Raw genomic sequence first — 24,752 nt, 5'->3', positions numbered from 1 at the left:
GAGGTATAGCTGGCACTGCACAGCACATTATTATTCAAGTCTCACACTTGGCGTTTCCTTAGTCTCATTGTGATAGTAACAGTTTGTTGTGCATACCTTGGTCCTGTGGCAGCAGAAGCTGCTCAAAACCTACCTCTAAAACCTTCCGCTGTTCTGAAGTTGCCTAGAATTAAACCTGGGCAGCATCGGTACAAATGAGGTTTGAACGAACCCAAAAATGTTTATTTCCCATTCCTGCAGCGTGAGGCCTCCTCTCACAGACTCCTGTCTGTAGGAAATATAGCTTGATTTATTTGTGGGCTTTTTCTAGTGGGGGATCAGAGGGGGGAGAAGGAGAATGAGGGTCGAGAAGAGGCACAAACAAGTAGGTGAGCTAAAACTCTGCTGAGCAACAGAGGGTTTCACCATCTAGTTCCAGCAGTATCAAGCAGAAGTCTCCTGTTTGGGTGAAAAAAGAAACATCACCCTTCTCAAGAGAAGACACACATTTTTAAATAGTTTTCTTGTTGTGTTTCTTTCTTACTGGCCTCATCTGTATCTGCACAAACTGCGAACCTGACCACACAAGACATGAAACAGCAAAAAGGAACATATTTTTACAACTCAGACAAATAGAACTTCTTGGCTACGTGACTGGGCTCTTAAAAAATACAGGAATGCACTGTGCACCCTGGTAGTAGGTGGACAACCTCAGAACTACTTTTCTAGTCCTAAAACGTACTTTCAGTGATGTGGAACAACTTAAGATGTTTTGTAATGGCTTGGGTTTTTTCCCCTGAAACACTGGAACTGGGGATTTGGTGGGAGAGAGACACAGACCCACTGATCTGCTATGCTTTCAAGGTTTTTTCCTTGAGCTAGGAAAAATCCAGAAGTGGGCTTATTTGAAAGTGAAAGATTTTTGTGAATCCAGAGAATTTTCCTCAGCACGAAGAAGGCTTCTGTGACATCCATTTGGAAAGTGCAAAACCAAACTCCTTTAGATCTGTTACTGGAAGTCTGTTGCCTACAAGATGTGAGGAATGAGTAGAAAAATTTGAGTCTTGGTTCAAACAAGATCCAGCCTTGCCAATGGCTTTCCCTTTTAGTTCCTCCTCTTCCTCTTTTTCTGAAAAAATATTTTGAATGGGCTTAATGAAAATTCAAAGCCTCTTGAAGACTTAGCATGTTTAACTACAGTGGACATTAATGCCAGTACAAGATCACTGTCAACAAAAGGTTTTTTCCCATTGAGTGTCAGATGCTGCAGCAGAATCAAGGCTGCTCTTGGGGAGCAGATGAAGTAACCTGGGGGAACTGGAAACTGCCAGCTGCAGTCATTTAAGAACAAAGATCTCACCTTCTCTGAAGTAGTTCCTGCATGGCCAGTTTTACACAGCACGCTTTTAAGAAGTAATAAAGCAATTTAGCCAGCTCGATGGAAGAGACTCAACAGTACTTCAAGGGCAATAGCACAAAAAACCATGATCATTTCTGAGTTAACGACAAGAGAGGTGGAATGGAATGCATTTAGTGGTTCTGATGACTGGATAGTGGTCTGCTCAAGCATGTTTGCAGCTACCCTCTGTGAGGACTCACTTTACATTTGGAGTGAAAAGGAAATACAAATATGTCACTTATCAAGAGGTGACAGCAATTTCAGCATCTTAAGAACAATAACCAACTTTACAAGAACAGGAAAGTTATGCACAAAGGATTTATCTGACTTCTTATACAGTTTAAAGCAGCAAGATGCAATAAAAATGTTACATTTAAACTACAGAACTCTGCTTGAATGCTCTCTCTGTCAATACATGAGAGTATACATCACAAATGCAAACTCTGTGTGCACAAACCTCAAACACAAATGCACTGCATAGCAGGCTTCACCTAAAGACAGGACAGTTCAGTTCACTTGCAGACTTTAATTACTCAGATGTTAACTAACAGAAGACAACAATAGTCCATAACATGTGGAGAACTATTGTCCCTGGCCTGTTTATGCAGAGCGCTGCCAAAAGAAACATCTGAAGGTCTGATGTCTCACAAGAACAGTCTCATTATCTCTCTCTGATGGTAGTACAAGCAGAGAGTGAGAGAGGGGGAAAGAATGCAAGTGAGCAATTTCCAGTATGCTCCCAGCTTTCGTTAAATCAGAAGACAAAAAAAAGCTTCTCATCACAAGTCTTCAGGCATCAAATCTCAAAACATAACAAAGCAACAAACCTCTGAACAACAACATTCAGTTCTGAGAAATGGAGAAGTACATAAGCCAGGACAGGACAAAGTAAAAATCCAAACCTGTGATAGTCTCCCTCCTTTCCTGCCTCTCCTCTTGCAAGAGTAGCAGCTACTTGCTTACACTTATATCAAAATCTGAGAGTCTTCCAAGAGTAAGGCTGGTGACAGGGGCCACAGGACTTCCGACTGAACTGGTCCAGCCCTACAAGCGGTTCCAGATGCAGTCACCTTGGCACAACAGACCTTGTGTGTTCAACACACAATTCTACTACATACCCAACACCTCTTCTCTTTCAATGGCTCTTTAGCATCTTCCCACTTCCCTGCAACCATCAAGTCATTCAGAAACTGCTACCGGGCCAGATGTGTCATCAACCTCCCTGACTGCAACCACCACGCAACGAGAGACTGGGAGCCTATGATCACCATTTGCATTAATTCCCACAAGAACCATTAAGTGTCCAGCCAAGAGAGAGAATCCTCTTGTGATACTGTTTGCAACTAAGGAACTTGGTAACACCAGATCTGTGGAGTTTGGGTAGAAGGAACAGTTGGGGAGACACCACACTTACCTGCTATCACCAGCGTTTGCCACATAAAGCTTCCCCAGTAAATACACCACCACAAGGGCTGTGCAGCCACCAGAAATATTATACACGGTCCTCTCCCGTTCTATTTGCAAATCCTATGGGAAAAGAGAACAAGATTTATAAAAACAACATTGTGATTAATGTTTGGGAAATTAAGACTCTGCTTAAAAACAAACCCACAAAACAAGCCACCTTTGTTAAACTGCATGCCCCCACTGGATTTCTTTACTGTTGCAGCTACGGCCATGTGGTCAGGGAGGAGAATGGGAAGTTGAGGAGTACCTATTACTTATGATACAAAGATATTCGGGAAGAATCAGGACACAAGATTGTAAAACATCGAGCACAGAGAAACAACTGGCAGATCTGAGGGATGCACGGGAATTTGCTACAGAAAAAGCACAATGAAGGCAAAGATTAATGTAGCTTAACAACAGGTACCTGGTGTATAATTGGAGGGTGCTTTACATAGACAGGATATAATTAATGAGACCTAGCTAGGACTTGAATAACTACCTGCTCTTCAAAAGTGCATACCTTTACGAGCAGCAACAAGACACACTTATGCCACAAGGTTACAGGTGGATGCTAAGCTTGTTAAGGGCATGGGGAAAGGGCAGTAGAAGAGCATTTACAGAAATATACTAGGCCTTCATAGACTTTCCAGGATGGGCCACAGTATTTAACCCCGTGTCTCATCCCACTGCTTTTACAAGGTCCTGAAAAGACTTGATTTTTATGCATGTGCACAGGCCCAAGTTTAAGGGGGTACGCACCAACTGAATCTGAGTGTAAGAAATATTATACATAAAAAAGCCCTCCTGCTTAATAGAAATGGAAAACACAAGTCACATCTGTCACCAACAATCAAGCAAGCCCAGAAATTAAAAAGTACATAACCATATACATACACACATACATATGTATGGGTATATATACATGTTTTTGTGCGTGTATATACATATATATGTATATGCGTCTGTGTGTGTGTGTGTGTGTGTATGTAAAGTCCCCCCCAAAAGTTTGCAAACCATAAAGTACAGAAGTAAATGAGTTATTTTTCAGTATTCCATACATTTTAAACAAAAAAGCATATGACGATTGATTCATTCTGCTGCATCAGTTTAATTTGGGGTAGTAACACAACAAGTTACAAATTACCTCCTCCTCTTGTGTCCAGAACCAAATCCAGTTTCAAATTGGTCTCTCCTTGTAACACTGGATTCAAACAGGAAGCATAACTTAGTGGTGCTATTGCAAGTACTGACAGATCTTTTCAGCTAAACCCTGCCTGCTTGTATGTGGTTTTTATCATGAATATATTTGTTTGTGTGTGTATGCACACACGCAGAGCTATACTTCAACCATTTTCATATTTGCACTGAGCAACAAACAGCTCAAATTGTCCATGCCTTAGGGTACGGGATTTAGAGCTTTATTTTAGAGCTAAATTTATCTGAGGAAAAGCACCACAGCAAATGCAAGCCATGACAGTTGCTATTTGATTGAAAATCTGCAGAGTTGGAGGAAGCCAGGGACCACGCTTTGTTCCCTACAAATTTCAGGAGCATGGGAGGTGACCTGTGGCAGCCGTGGGGATGGTTAGTGATGCTCGGCCACTGTCCCGAGCAGGAGAGGCAGAGGTGTCCATCATAAATGACTCCTTGCTGGCTGGAGTTCATTGGGCCTGAACCCATCTGTGCCATGAATACAGCAAGAAGCTGCAGCGCTGCCCGACAAGGCCATCCTCTGCTGCACCCAGGAACTGCACCCTGCTGCCCGAGAGACTCGGGGTTTGACAGCTGCCGCAGCCCCAGCTCTCAACCATTTGTGGCTTTCTTTTTCTTTCTTTTGGTGGAGAGGAGGTGAGGACAAGGAGGAAAACACCTCCCAGCTAAAAATCGAGTCTCGCGGAACCTTTGGTCACAGCCACGGGCCTGTTACAAGTGCCACTTTATCTAATCTCGCCGTAGAGAAGCTGATTTTCCTCTCAATGGTTTCTATATATTTTTAAATTAAGCTGAAAAGAACAGTTCAAAGGAAGAAGACGTTTCTAACCCTCAAAATAATTTAAACCTACAAATACTACAGTGGATGTTCCAGACACTGCCAGAATTCTAAAAGACCTTCATCTCCTCAGTTCAGAGTATCCTCTGAGGGCTTCAAACAATGTACAATTCCTCACCTGGTTTCAGCTCCATCATATGTACACTTTGCAAGTGCTGGCATGCCTACATTAAAATTTATTTCTTTCAATAACCAGAATTCAGAAGCATGCATTATAGGAGAGAACAGGGATAATCCTTAGGGCCTCATTTTCAGAGTTTCCTTCACTTAAAACTACATCTGTGTACTGGATTTTTTTCAAGTCATTGCTGTTCATGGGCTCTTCCATCTAGATGTTGTTCAGAACTTGAATTTACTATCATGACTTGTCAGAGTATATTCAGTGCCATATTTAATTTGCTATTACATACTTCGACAGTTGGGTTGTTTTTGGGTTTGTTTTTTGTTTTTTTTGGGGGGGGGGGGTGTTAAGCAAAGAAGGTGGAGGTTTTCATACAGCTGAACAATATTTGAGAGGAAAAAACAAACCAAAATTAAATAAAGCCCACCACTGCCAGTAAGTCATTCTGATGTAGAGACACTGGCTTTTAATGAAATACTGTGTAATAGCGCTGCTGGGAAAGTAATGTAGCAGAAGCAGGGGCAGAATCCCCAGAACACCTCTGAAGTCTTTATGGGCATGAAGGGGCTCATTCCAGACAAAGTCTGAGCGTACACAAAGCTTTCTTCACTTTCCACCTGCAGAAAGATTTCAGAGTGAAATCCACACCACCCCTCCATACCCTTTTCTTTTTCCTCCTCTTTTTTGTAGCAACCTGGATCCAGGGGAAGAGCAGTGCAACGCTGGGCAGAACCAAATGATGCATCTCCCAGTCTAAAGGACAGCATGTGCCACTCAGACCCTGATAGGAAATAAACTAAGACACCCCAAAAACCAAACCAAAACAAGCCCACAAAAAAACCTCCAAACAAACAAATAAAAGAAAAATATTTCTGTATCTTCCATTCACAACGCTCTCATTTCATGCCAAGGAAGCAGCTAGTTTGGTCTGTGCTCTGCCCCTCGTTTTAGGATGCCTGATGAAGCGGCAGGCAGGGCAGCGTGCCCACCAGGGTTGTCTCCCGCCTGGTCACCCTGGGGTCCCCTCCCCGGGTGAGGGGGAGCAGTGGGGACGCAGCAAAGCCTGCAGAGTACACCCCGAAGACCGTGTGGGGAGGGGGCGCGGGGCAGGGGTCGCCTTCTCCAACGGTAATAGACACTGCCCCAGGACATCCATCAGCCCTGGGACAGCCCGTCCCCCGTCGTACCGACCGCTTCAGTCTCCCCAGCGCCCGCCTCGCCAAGGCTCGGGGCTTTCCAGAGCAAAAGCAACCGTTAGTCACTCTAATTAACAATCTCTGCCAAAAAAAAAAGGAGGAAGGTAACGCCACGAAGCCATCACACCTCTCTCTGCCGAGAGGCGCCGGGACCCTCGGCGGCGGCTTGCTCGTGCCACCTCGTGGAGACCCTGAGGAGAGACTCCGCAGCCGCCTCACGCAGCCGCCTCACGCAGCCGCCTCACGCAGCCGGGCGCGGCGCGCTGGCTTTCGGGGGACAGAGAGCCTCACCGTCCCCCTCCCCCGCTTTCCCTTCCGCCTGTGTCCCGTACCCCCGTCCCGGGGACCGGCAATGCAGGGGCTCGGCAGCTGCGCCGGACGCTACGTTTTAGGAAGCTCGGGACCTCGGAAATCGGTGTAGGGACACAGGTCACACTGCCGCGTCGTTATTACCGCAGGTTACCACACTGCAACAACTACAGATGTAACTATTTTTCATCTATCGCCATCCTCTAGGTAGGGGCCTTTCCGTCTTGCTATGACGGAAGGCAGCTTCAACTCCCTACACACGCTTGCCTGCTCAGAAAAAAATAACAATCCCGTTTCAGAAGGCATGAAGTCAAAATTAAATCCTTAATCTGCTTGGCCTCTGTGAAAAAGGCTTCATCAGTGTGCCTGTGCCCCTGCTTCGACCCTCCTTATTTCTACTGGCTGTTTAATCAGAGCCTTTGTTTCAAAAGGAAAACCAGACAGCCTATTTTATTCTCTCAACACTGTTCAAATTAAAATGGCACCAGTTTTGCAACAGCACCTGTCTAGGTTTCATCTGAGTCAGAAAATCTCAGTAAAGAAAAATCATGATACAACATACAAAATCCTATACCTCCCTATACATCATACGGATTAGTTCCATGCCATTTTTCCCCATCCAAAATTAAACACAGTTCAGTGGGGAATAGGTGCTCTCTTCCCTTAATCTATCTTTAAAATGCATACTACACCACACATATGTATACAAGGTTAAAAAACAGGAAGGGGATTACAGTTTGATGCTTCTATCCAGTACAGAAGAGCACTTGGGAACATCCCTCCTGGTTCCTAGAGCTGAATCCGTAAATGCACATCTTAAAATTCAAGGGACGTAAATTAGAGGATTTGGTTTATACCTTCAGAACATGAGCTTAATGATTTCCACCGAACTAGAGTAACTGTGATCACTGATAATTACTGACCTACAATCCTGCAGTTGAAGAAAACAGAAATGGTATGCAAAATGCTCCCAGGAAAAGGGGACAAAAGCCATCATTAAACAAACTGGTCAGATTGAACTGTTTTAAAAAAAATCCCAAAACAACAACACCCCCCACACCAAAGCCAAAAAAACAAACAAAAAAAGGGTATGTGTGTCTGCTCAGCATTTTCACCAGGTTCAAAGAGCTTCTTTGCAGTGGTGGGTGTTTCAGAGGCAACACCACCAAGAAGTCTGCCCACATGTCCAGGAAATGTGAGCTTTCACCAAGTGCCAGGTAACATGATGCTGGCACAAACTCTCATACATTATGCACATCTCAACTATGCTGACCTAACTCAAAAGCAGCCATGACATTCCTGTACAAAATAGGGCTGAATAAACAATGCCCTGTGGAAGAGGTCTCAAATCTTCACTCAAAGACTACTAGGAGTGTAAGCTAGCAGGAAGTTAGAGGGTGGTAGAAGATTAATCATTGCAAGCACAGACAGATTCAGGAGTGTTGGTCTTACAGAAAATTTCCTTACACAGACAAAAGGAAATACTCTTTCACCTAAAACATAAGCACTGTCCCCAAAGTTTAAAGACGATGTAATTATCTACTGATTTTCTTACCCTGACTGTTTCTATAAGGCTTCCTTTTAATGTAAAGCCTGATGCTGAAATTATATTGCACTGTGGTAGGCACAGAGTCATTTTTATAGCAAAGACAGAAAATGAACTTCAGTTCTCAGAAGAAAGGACAATCCAGCATGATAACTGCTATTCAGAATTCAAAGTGAAGCACCACTTTGTTATAAGAACAACGACAGTGTTAGTCTCATTAGATGCATGCACTAAATAAAATTCACATGTATCAGGAAAAAAATGACTGAGTACTTCTTTTGAGACAACAAATAGAACCTCTGGGAAACACTCATTAGTTCAAAAACCTTCTGCTCAAATAAAAGGCTTTCCTATAAACAACAACAAAAAATTAAAATAAGAAAAAGACCAAGATGATATTTCCTAAGACCTCACCTGTATGCACTCACCAGCAGGCCAAGCCTCTGCTCTGTTTGACAAGAATTGTTTTGAATAATGTGGAGAAGTGGAGGGGGAAGGCACAGAACAGCCACATCAATTACAAAAGAGAAAAAAACAGCCTTCCATAGGGAAGCTGATGGATATTCTGTTTCCATAGGGTCATGATTTCCTCCCAGTTGTTCATGCTGTACGCAAGTGGGTGATAGGAATGTAATTAACGGCCCACTCACACCCAACCTACCTCAGTCAAGAGCTACCCACACCCTCTCTACAGCCAGTACTGTGCTTTGGGAGCCACCACAACATTAACATGGGGTCACTGGACCAAGCATGCTGCCCCTCATCCATGTCCTTGATGGGACCTTTTAAGACCTGTTTATGTAGCCGCGGGCATCATGAACAAGGGTCTGTGGTGCCTGGAATGCCAAGAGCCTTTGGTGCTGCACCAGTAGGGCAATCAGGCTTTCTAAGCCTTATGGTACCAGCTAATGCTAAATCTGCTACTGTGAGGCAATGGCAAATTTTATATATTAAAAAAGGAGGGGGGAAAAGGAAAAAGAAAGAAAAGGAACACCAAGCTTTTAAGAGTCAACTAATCCCCAAATGTGGCTGTGGTGCTGCCTGAGCGTTAAGGTGCAGTTCATAGAATCATACAATATCCTGAATTTGAAAGGGACCCATAAGGATCATCAAGTCCAACTCCTCCCTCCCAGGGAGGTACCAGGTAAGCTGTTGAGGGTCTTGAAATAATTCTGTCCACACTCAGAAGCAGGGGAGAAAAAAGGGGAAGAAAACCAAACCCTAAATGTTCATCTTCTACAGGCCACGTGACTCATTACTGTTTGCAACAAGGACTTCAGAGCCCTGAGTCATACGTACCATTTCCTTGAACGCACTTTCTATGGCTCCCATAACCAGGCACTCATGTGGGATCTTCTTTTCAGTAAAGAATCGTGTCGGAGGGGTGCTGGGCGAGCCCGGGGCCCCCACACCACCGCGCAGGGAGGCTGCCCGTGTCAGTGTCCTGCTGTTGGTGGCTGGGTTGTCAGGCTCTTCTCCCAAGCAGGTGGGGGGAAGGACAGCTGTGTTCCTCAGGATGTCCACAATCTCCTGCAGCTGATCCAGGATATGGTGTTGCAGCAGTTTGGAAGCGACCACAGCTGCCCCTGACCCAGCGTGTCCATCAAACAGGGACCAGTAGTACAGGTTGATCCCATCTGTGTCCTGGAAAAGCAGGAGAAGAATGGGAAGGAAAAAAAGAGATGGTCAGCTTTAGAGTCATGAGTGATATGATGGAGCAGCTGGTGGCACAGGAGCAGCAGGTGAGACACAGGTAGCTTTCCCAGAGATAACCTTCTTTCTGAAATGGAGAAACACCCACTGTGTTAATACAGCTCTGCTAGGAGAGATGCTTAGTTTTTCTGCACACTTCCAACACTTCTTTTGTTTTTCCTTAACCCTCTTATAAACAAGTAATCAATCTTTGAGGTCCCTTCCAACCCAAAGCATTCTATGATAAGAAAGGCTGAACTTGCAACCTTTCTTACCTTACAGCCATCACAGGATGCACTGACCAAGCTACCACTATGTAACTAAGTTATTTTCCTAATGACTCTGTAGATCAGAAGAAAAGCATTCAAAAAAATAAAATCACATCATTGATAAATGATGGAGCTATCACCATGAAGAGCAAAATTCTACATGAGACAGTACCTGATACTTCTGTGACAGACCTCTTTTTCACTAGGAATGAGATGAAGGACCTCAGTTTGACCTCTGATAACAAGACATGATTCCCACTTCCATGACTAGTAGATAAGGTCCATCCATGCTGGCAGATGGGGCAGCTCAGGCTTTCCCTGCCTGTGCCAGCCCAGGAACCAACAGAGTGCAAAGGTCCTTGAGAATGGCAGAAACTAGTAGGATGAGCTGCACTGCACCCATGTTAGCCTACACGTTCGCTGCCTAGTTTTCCCTAGTCCTCTGAAGAGTTTTCTTTACAGTAAAGAAGTTACACATCCCCAATCAGAAGAGCTATGCAGGTGTTTGGGGATAGTTCTCAGCATAGTAGTATACTTCTAGATCTTGTATTTTAGCTCAACTCCTAGCATACTGGTCAGCACAAACGCTCTCATACATACAGAGTACCTGAGAAAGGTAAACTTTGTAGACCTCATTATTAAGGTGTGTGGCAATGTTCTATATTTGTTCAGCTGTTACTGATCAATAATGTGATTTTCAAGCATTTTTCCCTTTCTGCCATCAGTCTCCTCTGATAGGTGTATGTCAGTTTCACTATTGCTCCGATTTGAGAGGAAATTGTTTTTGTGGTGGGGTGCCCTATCACTCAGATAGGGCCCATTAACCCAGGGCTGGAGACAGACTAAGTTCCAGGCAGCACAAGCTCCGATCTGACTTAAAAATATGAAGAAACTATACCCTAGATAGCCTCAGCCTTTCTAGGGAGAAATTCATCTAAAAATCCTCAAGGAAGGTTTAAAGGCGTAAAAATACATCTATTTGCACGTTAACATATTTGGCAGCAGCATGTGGAATGAATCTTCCCAGTTTCTCCTTTCCCCTCCATTTCTTCTTCATCCTGTGCCTTCTCCCAGCTATGCCGAGAACAACTGTTCGTGGGGCTGCCTTGCAAGTCAGATGTGGGTGGACTAATACAGATTTAGAAAGAAATCATTTTGCAAGGGACAGGAATCAGGCAACACTGTTGCAAAACACCTCAGACTAAGCAAACACAATCTGGATCTGCTGCAGTCAAAGAAACTTAAAAATTGTATCTGCATGTCACGTTGGCTGTGGTCTAATTTAGGATGACAGACATGATTCCTTCCAGTCACCCAAGAACGCTGCTGTTTTACACAACAGATCAGCATATAGTCTGGGCACCACCTGCATCCCATCACCTCACGCCCAAAGCACTGCTTAGCCCAAACTTAGGGACAGGCCTGCGACCTGCAGCTCTGTTTTCTTTCTGCTGTTCCAGCTGCTCCACAAAGGTGCCACCACTGTCCATAGGACAGGGCAGACAGGGTGGAGTAAGAAAGCCACAAACTGCCATTTGCAGATCCAAAAGACATCTTTCATGGTTGCCCTGAGCTACAAAATCCAAATGCTAATGCAAAGTGTCTCTTTTAGCAGCTTGCATACAAACCATCATACAAGTTCATGCTGTTCAAAGGGCAGCTTGTTGCTGAACGAGTATTATAACATTGTTGAAATGCACATTTAAAAGCCTTGATTATAAAAATTACATAAAAGTCTGGGTTTTGTTAGCTTATAGCATAGCTTCTGTAGTGAAGTTCAAGCATATTCTTAACCTGTGCATTAGCAGTATAGTCATCTGTATGGCAGAGACTTCCTCCAGAGAAAAAAAAAAAATTAAAAAAAAAATCAGTGAGTGTTGTGGACTCTTCATTTCATTACCAAAATGCTGAGAAGAGGAAATACCGGTCTACAGTACTCATGTCCTGGTTTTTTTTTTTTTTGCTAGGATAGAGTTAGTTTTAATTCTATCATGACATCATGCTCAGTATATAAGGGGGGGAGGGTGGGGGCAGCTGGTTGGGGAGACAGGGTCTGGGCAGTGAGCAAATTGCACTGTGTATCACCCACTTTGTATGTTCTGTTCTTTTAACAGAATAATTTTAACAGTATCATTTTGGTTCTTTTCCTTTGCTGTCCTAGTAAACTGTCCTTATCCCAGTCACGAGTTTTCTTCCAATTCTCTGCTCCATCCCACAGGGGCTGGAGGTGGTGGGTGGAGGAAAAGGAGTGAGAGAGTATCTGTATGGTGCTTAGCTGCCGGCTGGGGCTAAACCACAACACGTGGATTACTTTCTGTGATAAGGATCATACAGAATACATCCTGTAACGGTGGAAAACCCAACAACTGTAGACATTTCCGAATGCAGGTCCTTACCCAGTCCCACCCACTTAGTCTGGTAAACTCACCAAAAACCTGTTGTGAAATTTCACCCCTTGAAGGCATGACAGGCAGTTGGCACTGGCTTGCTCTGGGATCAGAATCCCTCTAAGTTCACACAACAGTTTGGCTGTAACATTCTGCTTAAGCCATTTTTAACAGATAACAGAATTACCGACTTTAAAACCTGTTTGTAAAAATAGATTGCTGTTCATTCAAAACATGACATTTCTTTGCCAACTGAAACAAGAATCCTCCAGTGGAAGTATTTCAGCTGAACACTGGAACCCTTTATTCAGAACAGCAACACTGTGCCTCCTGGGAGCTGTGCATCAAACTACTACTGCTCCCATTCTTCTCACAGGGTTTGGCTCCCTGGCCAAAATCCACTTCATGATGCACCATGGAGAATGCTTCCAAGCTTGTCCTCATGTCATTCAAAAGGTGCTACTCCTTTGGAGATTTGATGCCCTTGGGGAAAAAACAAAGTCATTACACCTCTGATTGAAATGGAAATTTCCTTTTCATCAAGAGGAAGATACTTTGTCATCCTTTTCCCCACACCCCCAAACTGTAAGAGAAACTAACAATTAAGAACAAGTTTAAACCCCACACACACACTCATTTTCTTAAATTTTCCAAAGCAAGTCCCCAAAGTCTGTTTAGAGTTTTGCAGATGATAAAGGAGAACAGTTATTAACACACTTCACTCTCATCATTATAAGCAGGACACTGGGTATGTCCTACACTGAACAAGCCTCTTATGAACATGGTAGTCAAATAAGGTGCCATCAGAGACTGGATAGCTTTAAAACACAACCAAACAGTAGCCCAGGACAAAAACGTGAAACAAACTTTACTTACTTCCTCGAAGTCAGTGGGCAGAGCAGATTAGGACTGAGAAGCTCCCGGGGGCCTGAGCTGTATTCTCAGGCTGTCACTGGCATGAACATGGCATGCCCACATGAGCTAGGGATGGTTCTTCTGGAGTTCCCCTTTGGACTAGTAATTCTACAAGATGATGTTGCTGCCAGTTTAGCTAAGTTCAGACATCTACAATGCACACCTCCAAGGTAGTTCTCTAAACTGCCCTTAAACTCGGTAGAGGGGAAAAAAAACCCCAGCCCTCCACTTTCAGATTGTGCTCACCTCATTCCAAAGTAGACTTATTTCTTCCTATCAACTGGAGAAGTACCCTAGATAACGAACAGGTCTGCATTATAAGCATATACAGTCAGGGGAGATGACTGCTACAATGCTGCTCTTATACACACATTCTGTCTAAGATGCTCTAGGGCCCTAACTTCAGATGGGATCTGGGGGCATAGCTGTAACCTAAGTATTAGTCTCAAAAGACTTCTATGTATTCCTACAAAGCTTCATTCACCGTTGAACTAGCAAAGAGTGTATAACCACAAATAACCTGTCAAATAAGATGTATAAAAAAAACCAAATTCCTTTCCCTCACCCTGATAATAAAACCAGCTGCTCTCTTGAAAGAAATTAATTCTCCAAAACCATATTAATGTGATGAGAATTAAACACATGGTGCAATTAAAATAGAGATGCAGAGAACAAACAAGGCCCAGCAGAGGAGACAAAAGCACAAAAAACATCCTCGCTTTCCTCCCCCAGCTGAGACCACCTCCATAGCCAACAAGTGATGTCCTGTTTTGGTGTGCATATGCATAGCTGTTCTCTTTCAGGTGTGGGAGCTTGAACCTCTTCCCAGAAGCACTGATACTCTCTGCAAACTCTGGGAGAACAAGACTTCTATCTACTAGCTCTAGTGGCACATGAAGAGCCGACAGATCCTTCACTGCACTGACCTTACAATTCATTTCCAGTATGTACTAGGAAATTTAATAAGGTCCAGGCTCCTCAACTGCTGACCTAGCCTTCAGGAAGGTTCAGCAGCCTCCTGGGTTTTGTAATTGTAAAATATAATTAAGACATGCAAAGTTTTGAGTCAAGCAATGGATGAGAAATCATGAAAGAAAATGCATATATATGCCTTATTGGAGATCAGTTATAGAAGAAAAAGAATGGTCAGCTTTAGCAATATATTATTTAAATTCGGTTTTAGGAAGAAATTCTTTACTGTGAGGATGGTGAGACAACTGAAACAGGCTGCCTGGAGAAGCTGTGGCTGCCCCTTCCCTGGCAGTGCTCAAGGCCAGATTGGATGGGAATTTGGGCAACCTGGTCTAGTGGACGGTGTCTCTGCCTAGTTGGTCTTTGAGGTTCTGTCTAACCAAAACCAGTCTGTGATTCTGTGATACAGCAATGAATTTGACAATTTTTTCAGGTAAGCTAGACAGTGGTTCTACATTGAGAACCTTCAGTTTTTGTTTTAAATTAAGCTAATTCTAAATAGGCAAATAAATCATGTTTTCACTGAAAACTACAACCCACCCTCACTAGTAGTGTTCCAAATACAAACTATACTCACAATATGCATTAAAGCACGTCTTTCCCCAAATTTTAAGTGAGTGAGCAATTACTACCCCATCCTCAGCAAAAAGCCTCCACATGTTACTACTGATGTGTTCATCTACCAGTGGTAGGCAACCAGCCTTATGTCACACAAAACAAACACTCCACCCCATCTTTGTGGCAAAGACAACTGCAGAAACAGTAAATACGTGTTATTAGTTGTCATTGGAATGTGACGATATATCACATTAAGCCCTGCAACCTGTCACTATGACAATATCCTGGCATGGGATTCCCATTTCACTCACTGATGGTCTTCAGTATTCACCAAAGTACACTGTAGTTAAAGGCATTTACAAAACGTGCCGGTGAAAAAGCTGCAAAATTCCAATGGAATGCTCCCCAGTGGGAACAGAAAGCAAGTACGATTAATCAAGCAGCATGTGAATAGCAAGAAAAGGGAGAGACTTAATTTCGGGTTGAACTTGCAGAATCTTTCCTTTCGCTGCTCTGCTCAGTTTATCACCCACTCTTTAAGAAAAACTGTATTTATGCTATTTAAGAGGTTTCCTCAGACTTTTGTGTGTGGCAGGGCTAAAGAAATGTTCACTTCTCCATCTCCTCGCTTCTTGCCCATTACCACCTCCTGCCCACCCCTGGAAGCTCTTCACTGTCAAGGCCATGACAGCAAAACCCAACCCATGGCAGCTCTCCGAGTCCCTTTTGTTACTTTGCCAAAGCACAGGGCTGCATCAGTGACATTATAGCATTACAGAATCACAGAGCGTTAGGAGTTGGAAGGGACCTCGAAAGACCATCTAATCCAACCCCTCTGCCAGAGCAGGATCACCTAGACTCAGTCACACAAGAACGCAACCAGGCAGGTTTTCAATGTCTCCAGAGCAGGAGACTCCACAACCTCTCTGGGCAACCTGTTCCAGTGCTCTGTCACCCTCACAGTGAAAAAGTTCCTCCTTACATTCACATGGAACTTCCTGTGCTCCAGCTTCCACCCACTGCCCCTTGTCCTATCACTGGCCATTACTGGGAAGAGCCTGGCTCCATCCTCCTGACTCTTGCCCTTTACATATTTATAAACATTAATAAGGTCATCCTTCAGTCTCCTCTTCTCCAAGCTAAACAGTCCCAGCTCCCTCAGCCTCTTCTCAAACATACATTAAACTACAATAACCACAACCTGAGGTGCAGCTGCCATTTAAGGTTCACAAACTTCCCAGAAAGTAGGGTAAAAAAGACAGCGCATGGCCTTCTCAGAGATTCTGTGGGGGAAAAAAAAAACCCTGAGTATGATGAGATGGACTCTTAAATCAAGAGACAGTTTAAGTTCCAGTTCCTATTTCCCTTGTGCTTCACAAGAACAGAAGTCGTCTCCCCACACCCCACCATCAAACAAATAATAAATGGCTTTACTCATCCCTTCTTCCTTCACTATTTATATACGGTGCCTCACTACTCAGAGATGATTTCAGACTGCCTGTTATGTGTTACAGTAGGATTTCCCTGTGAGGCACTTACGAAATTCAGCCTGTGGCATTCTTACTACATACTTGGGATGATTTTATACCATTCACTGGCATTCCTATGTCCTACAGGCAGAGTAAGTTGCACCCACATCACATTTAACACCAACTCATACGCTCTGTAAGAACTATTTGCTAACAATGCTATGTGAGAGCAAAACACAATATTATACTGCACAGTATAAAAACATTAAAAACAACAATATGACATGTTATAGAAACATGTACCACTTTGTTTTTTCTTATTTTCATATATTCAACCAGAAAAAAATGGACCAAGAAAAAGTCTTACTAATTGCTAGTGTAAGACTGCCCTCTAGTAGAAAACCTCCAGAAATATGCTGCCTGTTTGAAAAAAATTTATTACAAATTTAAATTCACAAGCTGTGGTCTAATAACATGCTAGAATAGGTTTTACACAGCTAAATAATGAGTGCTATAGCACTTGAATAAGTGTCACGTAGAAAACAGAAGGAAATTTGTAGATTACAAGGGAACATGTAAAGATCATGATAAAAAGGAAGCATAAAACAGTATACTGTGTTTTACGGATCAGCTGGCTCCGGGCTTCAGACGTTACCCTCACGTCTGGTGAAAATGTCAGAAACAGAAGAACAGAAGATTTGATATAAAAACGTTTCTCTCAAGAAGCTGAAAGCGAGTGGCTGTTTATTCCAAAATCGAGATGAAAGATGCAGAATCAAAGCAGGAAATACACTAGTGAAGAGAGGAAGAGAAATCAGAAAATTCCACGACATACTTCACACAGCACAGGGCAACTGGGTGCTTAATCAAATGGATAAAAGCTTTCAAGAACACGTAGTCAGTTTAGAGACCCTACTATTACGACACCATAACAATATGCTGATCGTAATGCTGAATACCACCAAGGCTACTGAAAACACTTTTCCAGTAATTTAATAGTTTTGTATCCCTCTGTTTTTAATGTGATCTAAACATTAACTTGGTAATGCCTGGAAAAAAGTTCCTTCCGAGGAAGACGCTTAACCGTGCAGTACAGGACGTACAACATAACATCCCTTTTGCTCTTGAGAATGGTTTGATACTCCTCAAAGCTGGACGTTAACTGGACTTTGTGGAACAATGCTACAACATTTTTCATATCCCACGCATGGCCCCAAAATAGGAAAACACAGGCAAGTGCATTACAGCTACATTTACCCAGAAGCCAGATGTGGAGAGTCATGACCAGGTGTCTTAAATATCTTAAGTGTGGGACACAGGGGAAATGGCCAGCCTCTTTTCAATGGTCTGTGGAGACAGGACAAGGGGCAATGGCTGCAAGTTGGAGCACAGGAAGTTCCACACTAATATGTGGAAGAACTTTGTCACAGTGAGGGTGACAGAGCCCTGGGACAGGCTGCCCAGAGAGGTGGTGGAGTCTCCTGCTCTGGAGATATTCAAGACCCGTCTGGACGCCTATCTGTGTGACCTGTCCTAGGGAACCTGCTTTGGCAGGGCGGTTGGACTCGATATCTTCAGGTCCCTTCCAACCCCTACGATTCTGTGATTCTGTGAAATTCCAGGTCTACCACATGATTAAGTGTGGTGTTACATCAAAGCTCTTACCTTTGCACAGCAAAAGTGTTGTGAGGTTGGTGCCTGCATGGGGATCTTTGCAGTGTGCTCTGTGCTGGACACAGTGTGCCCCTTTCATCAAACCCATCACATGGGCCAAGCACGTTGTTGTTTATCTTGATGTGTTTTATATATGTGAACAAGTACTGTAGCCAAATGCTTGCTTCATTAACATAATTAACGCATGGAAAATCAAATGTACTCATGGAACTAAACACCTGTATGACAACTGCATGGACTTTCCAGTAAATACTTTTTAAAACAGACTACAACAACAAACTCTATTTTGCCTTTCATGACTGTATGTAAAACTTAGTCCCAGCACGCACAGGCACGATTCTTTATCCAGGAGTGTGCAAATACATACTTGGAAAAAAGTCATGACTGTCTGAACACAATGAGGAATGTCAACACACAGGATTTAAGGAAAGATTTGAAAGAGAAAAGAACAGGACTATTTGTAAACCTGGAAAATCTGTCAGAGTCTAAATATGCTGCAGCAATAATGAAATGAGAGACAGAATAGAATAGCAAGAGGTGGGGTGGGACACAGTGCCAAAAGAACACTTGTTCCAGACTCCAATGACTCCTGCAGCCATGAGGTACACCAAGCCATGGAGTTTTGGGAGAGAGACCAAAGCAGACTGCTAATCACAGCCTGTCTTAAAACACACCCAAAATAGGGTGCTTATTGCCCACTGAAAGGCTAATTATCGCTTAGGGAGAACTTGTGTTCTTCCAGCAGCAGAAAGTCTGCATATCCACACTGTGTGACTCCAACATTCGGATAGGGCATTTGGTGTTACATGGCTAAATGAATCGAACACACACTATCAATCATTGCTGGAGCCTGAGCTCATGCTTAAAGAGCAGATGAAGTAATTAGCCAGTCAGGAAACTAGACAGATGAAGAATAGCAGATGATTGCCAGCAGACAAGTACATGACGTACATCGCAGTCCACACAAAGACAGGAGCCACAGTCTGCAAAAATCACTGAATTCAGTGCTGTATGACCTTCCCCCACCTGCATAAACCAACCCTGCTACGCGCCCCATTGCTGCAGGGAAGAGAACCCAGTAACTACCTAACCCCTGAGAAAACTGTATAGCCATATAAATGATGATACTGCTATGCATGCAGTGACCATCATTGGGTAAGTCAACCACAGCTATTAAACAGCCAAAGTACTCCACTGCACTAAGTTTCTCAGGATTATACCTTCAGAAATAAAACAAAAAAGAAAACACAAGGAGTATTCCCCATCTTTACACTAAAATGTTTTTTCATTTTTCAATGCAAGAAATAAAATTAGTAATAGAGCTGAGGAAAATGTAGTTAATTGTTCTGCCTTTAAGCAGACACAATTAATGAGAGGTAGCTGAAAATACATGAAACTTTCAGTAAACTTCTTTTAGTCTCACACCACCGCATCCTGTACTTGTATTAATTTATTTTGAATCTGCTTACCGAATTGTCTTTCAGCTGCAGACCTTCTCCATTGGGCAGCGATGACCTCCGTTTAGTTGAAGAGTTCTTGTTTGGGGTAGAATTAGCTCCTCCGGCTTTCTTCTTGACAAAGAGGACTTCACAACTGGCTTGATCTTCATTGTGCGTGCTCTTCCCTGCATTTATTACCCTAAGAAAAAACAAAACAAAGAAAACAGGACACATCCAAGTTAGCAAGGCACAGAAATCTCCATCTGTATCTCATACATGACTCAGGACTGACAGAGCCATAGATGAGAAGTACTGTAAACACCAGCTGAATTAAAATACCTGACTTTTACACATACATATACATACACACATGCATACTTGTTTGCTTCCATACACCTACACACGGCATAACAACCATCTTTTCCAGAACTGTATGAGTAAGAACCAATGGTATATCATGAGCGTATTTTACCCTGAGGCATACCATACTTTTTAAGGGGACTACTTGATGGTCAAGGCTGATAACATGCATCCTAGTTGAAACATGAGATCCCCAGCTGCTTTCCTACCTGCCAGCCTCTCTGCTCTGGTGAATAATGGATCTGTTGGTTGAGGGTGTGCATTTGGTCAAGTTCCAAGTCTTGCACAAACAAAATACCTGCTACAAATCTAAAAAGCTGTTACTGCTTTTAGACATAGAAAAATATGCAGCTGCTATTAGTCTGTTTAAAGAGCATATATTAGAAATGCTGTGACAGAAATACAAAGGAAAGGCTTTGCCTTATGTTTCGACACGTAAGTCAAGCTCGCTTTTTCCAGACCACCACAGAGAGATGCATACTTAATACACCCCTCTAGCACTCCAAAAAAAAGATAATACTCCCCTCTCAAAAAACCCACCACCAAAACCCCCAAAACCAAAACACTTCCCCCCCAAACCAGCCCACCCAACCTTCATACCTCTGTCCCATCTGCAGCATAGAGAGCAGAAGATTTGCATCAAGAGCTGCAAGCTCACCAAAACTGGTACCTCGTGCTCAGTACAAGTTTCAGACTGCCAAGGATATCCTGGGACTTGAACTTCGACCACTCATTTTCCCTCCATCAGTGATGAAGCTGAAATAATAGCTGTTCCACCACCATTGTTAAAAAACCCTAGCCAGAAATTTGTATTATTCAAGACCACAGAGTAGTTTGGGTTGGAAGGGACCTCAAAGACCATCTAGTTCCACCCCCCCTGCCATCATGGGCAGGGACACCCTCCACTAGACCAGGCTGCCCAAAGCCCCATTAAGCTGGCTCTGAACAATGCCAGGGATGGGGCAGCCACAGCTTCTCTGGGCAGCCTGTGCCAGGGCCTCACCGCCCTCACTGCAAAAAAAAATTCTTCCTAATATCTAAATCAGTCCTCTTTCAATTCAAAGGCATTACCCCTCATCCTATCACTACATGCTCTTGTAAACAGTCCCTCTCCAGTATTTTTGCAAGCCCCTTTAGGTACTGAAAGGCTGCTGTAAGACTCCTCCTTTGACAGCCCTAGATTCACAAAGGAAAAACCTGTGCAAGGTGGGATCATGTCTTGTTCCAAAGAAAGACACTTCCACTTGGGTGCAAGTGTGTCTTCTTCCACAAACACTACCTAACCACTCCTCTTTACTACAAGGTGTGAGTCACCTAACAAGCTGAACGCTCGTCAGACACCGGCTTTCCACTACCGGACAAACACCAAGGTGTGCGTCAGGCACAACACATCTTTAAAAACAACCGCCCCACACACACAAAGGAAAAAAAACCCCAAACCACAGCTAGAAGGCACATCATAACCCCGACGGCAAATTCAAGACATACCTGACTCTTGATCTCTAATGTTTTTGTTACAGTAAAATCTCAGGTAACAGGAAAGCACTTGCTGAAGGGTGTTGAAACGAAACCAACCACTGGTGGAAGGCCTGCAGGGGCCCCGCGCCAGCTTGCCTGCTCTCCCTGGAACGTCAGGCCTGCGTCAGCCTTGCTTAAACGTAATATATTCTTTTGATTTCTGAAGAGCAACATGCTCCTGTGACATGCAAACAAGCATTCCTGCCTCTGATTAGGGCAAAAGAGTCTTACACTGAGAAAACTTGCATCCACTACAATTAACTGCTTGCAGAAACTAAAAGCTTCCTTACAGTGCCACATGTCACACGCTGCAGCCTGACACCTGTATGCAGGATACCACCAGTTGTTTACAAGCATGTCTTGTAAATAAACACCAACAGCAGATAAATTTGTTTTGTGAAGCATACAGAGAGCAGAGATGAAGGAGCATCCAGTGGCAAGGCACCTGCAAGCCCTTCAGCCACTCGCCCCCTCTAGCACCGATCTTTTGAGCAACTGGAGACCAAACGCTGAGATGCAATAAGCTTCTAGCCTGTAACTCAGCATTTTCTTAACATCCTGGGAAAAATGAAAGCATATATTCAGAAACTGGGGGGGAGGGGAATGCACAAATATCAAAGAATTTAACTCAGCTGACCAAAATATCTCTCATTTTAAATGCTACAAGCATATTAAATTATTGAAGTAGCACAGAATGTGGTTTTGTCATATGAAGTGCTAATTAATATTCAGCTTAGCTGATGGGTCTCCTCACTCACGCCACTAGCTGTTTGTAACCCCATTTCAAAAAAAAGACAACAAACGGGGACAAAAGCAAACCCCTACAGAAATAATTTCGCTCCTTACCACTTATCATTCCTCACAAAAATCCCTCAAGCACTGGAGCTGCTCTAGATTCTAAGCTTAGTGATGGACTTCAGAACTCGTGTGGTAGGAGATGTTCTGATGTTTTAACAGCGTGTTAAGTTATGCACAATACGGTATCATTTTATAAAGCTCTTGCCAAGAAAATTTGTCAAGGCACTGAATACATTAAAAGGGCTACAGGAACAAAGTGACCTAACAGAGTAGCTTGGCAGTGAGCTACCGTGAAATGCCTGGAAGTTGGAAGCTGTACCAAACACCTCGCTAGAAGAGGATATGGTCAAAAGGAACCTGAGAAGACTGAATACTGAGAAGACATAGGGTTTGGGGTGTCAGTATATGTTCCTTCCCAGAATTTCACTTCATCTCCCAAAAATACAGTTCTCTTTCCAGCAGATGATTAAGTTCACTCTGGAAATCCTGACGACTAACTATAATGTCAAAACAGTGCTTATGGGTGCGACCATAAGGTAGGTAACACAGGGTCTAGATACCAGAAGCTGCCCCTTTCCTGACACGGGCACCCTTCTCACAGGCAAACTTTGGAAAAGGGCCTAAGCGAAACCTTGTGATTTTAACGTCAAAGCTTGAGCTAAGTGTTGGTGCTTAATGCCCAGCAGAGAACTGGCAACACCTCCCACTCAGCTCCAAACCTCTCCGTCTTTACAGCCTTTTGAAATCCTTTTCTCTCCGCAGCTTCTTAAGTCCCTCCTCCAGGCAATTTTTTCAACTAGCTTTCCAGTGCTGATTTTACTCTTGTCTTTACTTCTTGCTCTCAGGGACTGTAACTTACCAAGACAAAACCCACATCTAAGCTGCTTATACAAATAACAAAGCACAACTAGTAAGTTGTTCATATCTCCAAAAGGTAACTCTTAGACCTCTGAAAACTTTTATAGAAAATCTACCATCCCCCCTTCCTTCCACAGAGGAAGGACCTCGACTTCCTAAGATTTTCAGTTCCCCTTCATATCTCTTTTTCTCTCTGCCTTGAAAAATAAATTATCCTCCAGGAAAGTGAACAAAATGAGATAAGCACTATCTCCTCACAGTTAATACAAAAAAGAAAAACCCTCCAACTGTACAGCTGTCCTCACTTCCCTTTTATCATGGATGCAAATAATAATAAAATTCACAGAAAAAGGAATTTTAAAGAGATTGAGGCCTATATAATTCTCTAGCTTTTATTCAGGGGAGTTCTTGCTTTTGCTTTCTCCCCCTAGAAAAATTCCTCGAGGAAGTCTTTGATTAGATCTATTCATGATCAACTCCTTTCCATCCCTTCCCACCTCTCCCTATTACCTATTTATCTCCTATCTAATCTTCACCCCAAATAATGTATCAAATTTGGATGAAGCCTGCACTGTGAAGTGATGGGGTTCAGTCCAATTTGAAGCGGTACTTGCATCAACCTTGACAGACACTTCAGTACCTTGTGAGACTTAATCTCTGACATGTCCTCAGGTGAAAGCAAATCCTCCAGATAGAAGCCAGCTAGTTTGTTTGTCTCACAATTAGCATTCTGCGGGTATCTCGCGAGACCCCAAATCCCATCAGACTGAAGAGAAATGTAGGTCATGCTGTGCTTATATTCTTCATTCAACAAGCAGAGCTCAAACTCCATGCCAAGGTCACTGATTACAAAATCCTAAATATATCTTAGAAGAACCAAAACAGACCAGATGAACAAATACAAAATGGGTTCTGATAAGTTTTATGACCAAAAAAACCCCCACAACCCATCACCAAACCCCCAATAAAACAGCTCAAGTCTTTAAAACATTCAACACAATTTTTCACATTGATACCGGTATACACACTCTGGTTGTTTTATTCCTTCCTATATCTTTGCTTGTTGAGATCAGGTTAAATTGTATTTGCTGGTTGTTTTACTCCTTCCTATATCTTTGCTTGTTGAGATCAGGTTAAATTGTATTTGCTTCAGAAAAGTTTCAAGCTGTGCTGTGTTTTACCCTGATCTAGATCTCAAATTCTGAAAAAAACTGAAGTAGTTGTTCAAGTACTTGTATTTTTTTAAGCTCCCAAGTCTAGCAAAATTTTCTAGGTAACATATTAGATAAAAATAACAGGTAAAGGCAAAGAGCTGAGTGAAAATTCTGAATTATGCACAACAACAGCAGCTTTATGAAATGTGAGTACTGCGAGAGCTACAAGAGCTCGGGGAGTTAAACTGCACCAGGAGAAGCACTGGAACTGGCTGCGCATGCACTCTGCATCTGCCAGAGCTAATAATAAATAAAGCATGTAAAGCAGGGAGCCTGACCTACCCCCTCAGTTTAGTGGGGCTGTAGGGTAACAGACAACCACCTACAAACCATGGGAGGCCACCCCAAATCCTATCTGCTTCTCCTCCAAGTCACAGTTCCTCTTGGCAGTAGTGGAGTGTTCCCAGCCCTCTTCTGTTTTAAGACCTGCTAGGGTAAGTCCTATGCAAGCACTTCCAGAGCACAGGTCTGCGCTGGTACCGCGGAAGCTACGGCTGAGACTGTGCATATTATCTGTGTAGCCCACAGGGTCTGACACTGGAATTTCAAAATACCTTGAGGGATCTCATGTTTCTAAAAA

At 43.2% G+C, this 24,752-nt stretch overlaps 1 protein-coding gene across 1 annotated transcript in view; it reads right to left on the bottom strand.

Annotated features, from left to right (window-relative positions):
- Positions 1-24,752, bottom strand: part of PPM1H (protein phosphatase, Mg2+/Mn2+ dependent 1H) — a gene marked incomplete at its 5' end in the record, with an annotated part of 136,579 nt that overhangs the window by 50,655 nt on the left and 61,172 nt on the right. The window contains 3 exons of the mRNA XM_084275047.1: positions 2,793-2,905; positions 9,349-9,693; positions 19,455-19,623. Coding sequence (XP_084131173.1) covers positions 2,793-2,905; positions 9,349-9,693; positions 19,455-19,623 — 627 coding nt within the window. The remainder of the gene's footprint in view (positions 1-2,792; positions 2,906-9,348; positions 9,694-19,454; positions 19,624-24,752) is intronic.

The sequence above is a fragment of the Gallinula chloropus genome (genome assembly GCF_964237585.1).
Source record: "Gallinula chloropus genome assembly, chromosome: 1".
NCBI lineage: Eukaryota > Metazoa > Chordata > Aves > Gruiformes > Rallidae > Gallinula > Gallinula chloropus.
This window is presented reverse-complemented; position numbering and strand designations above follow the sequence as displayed.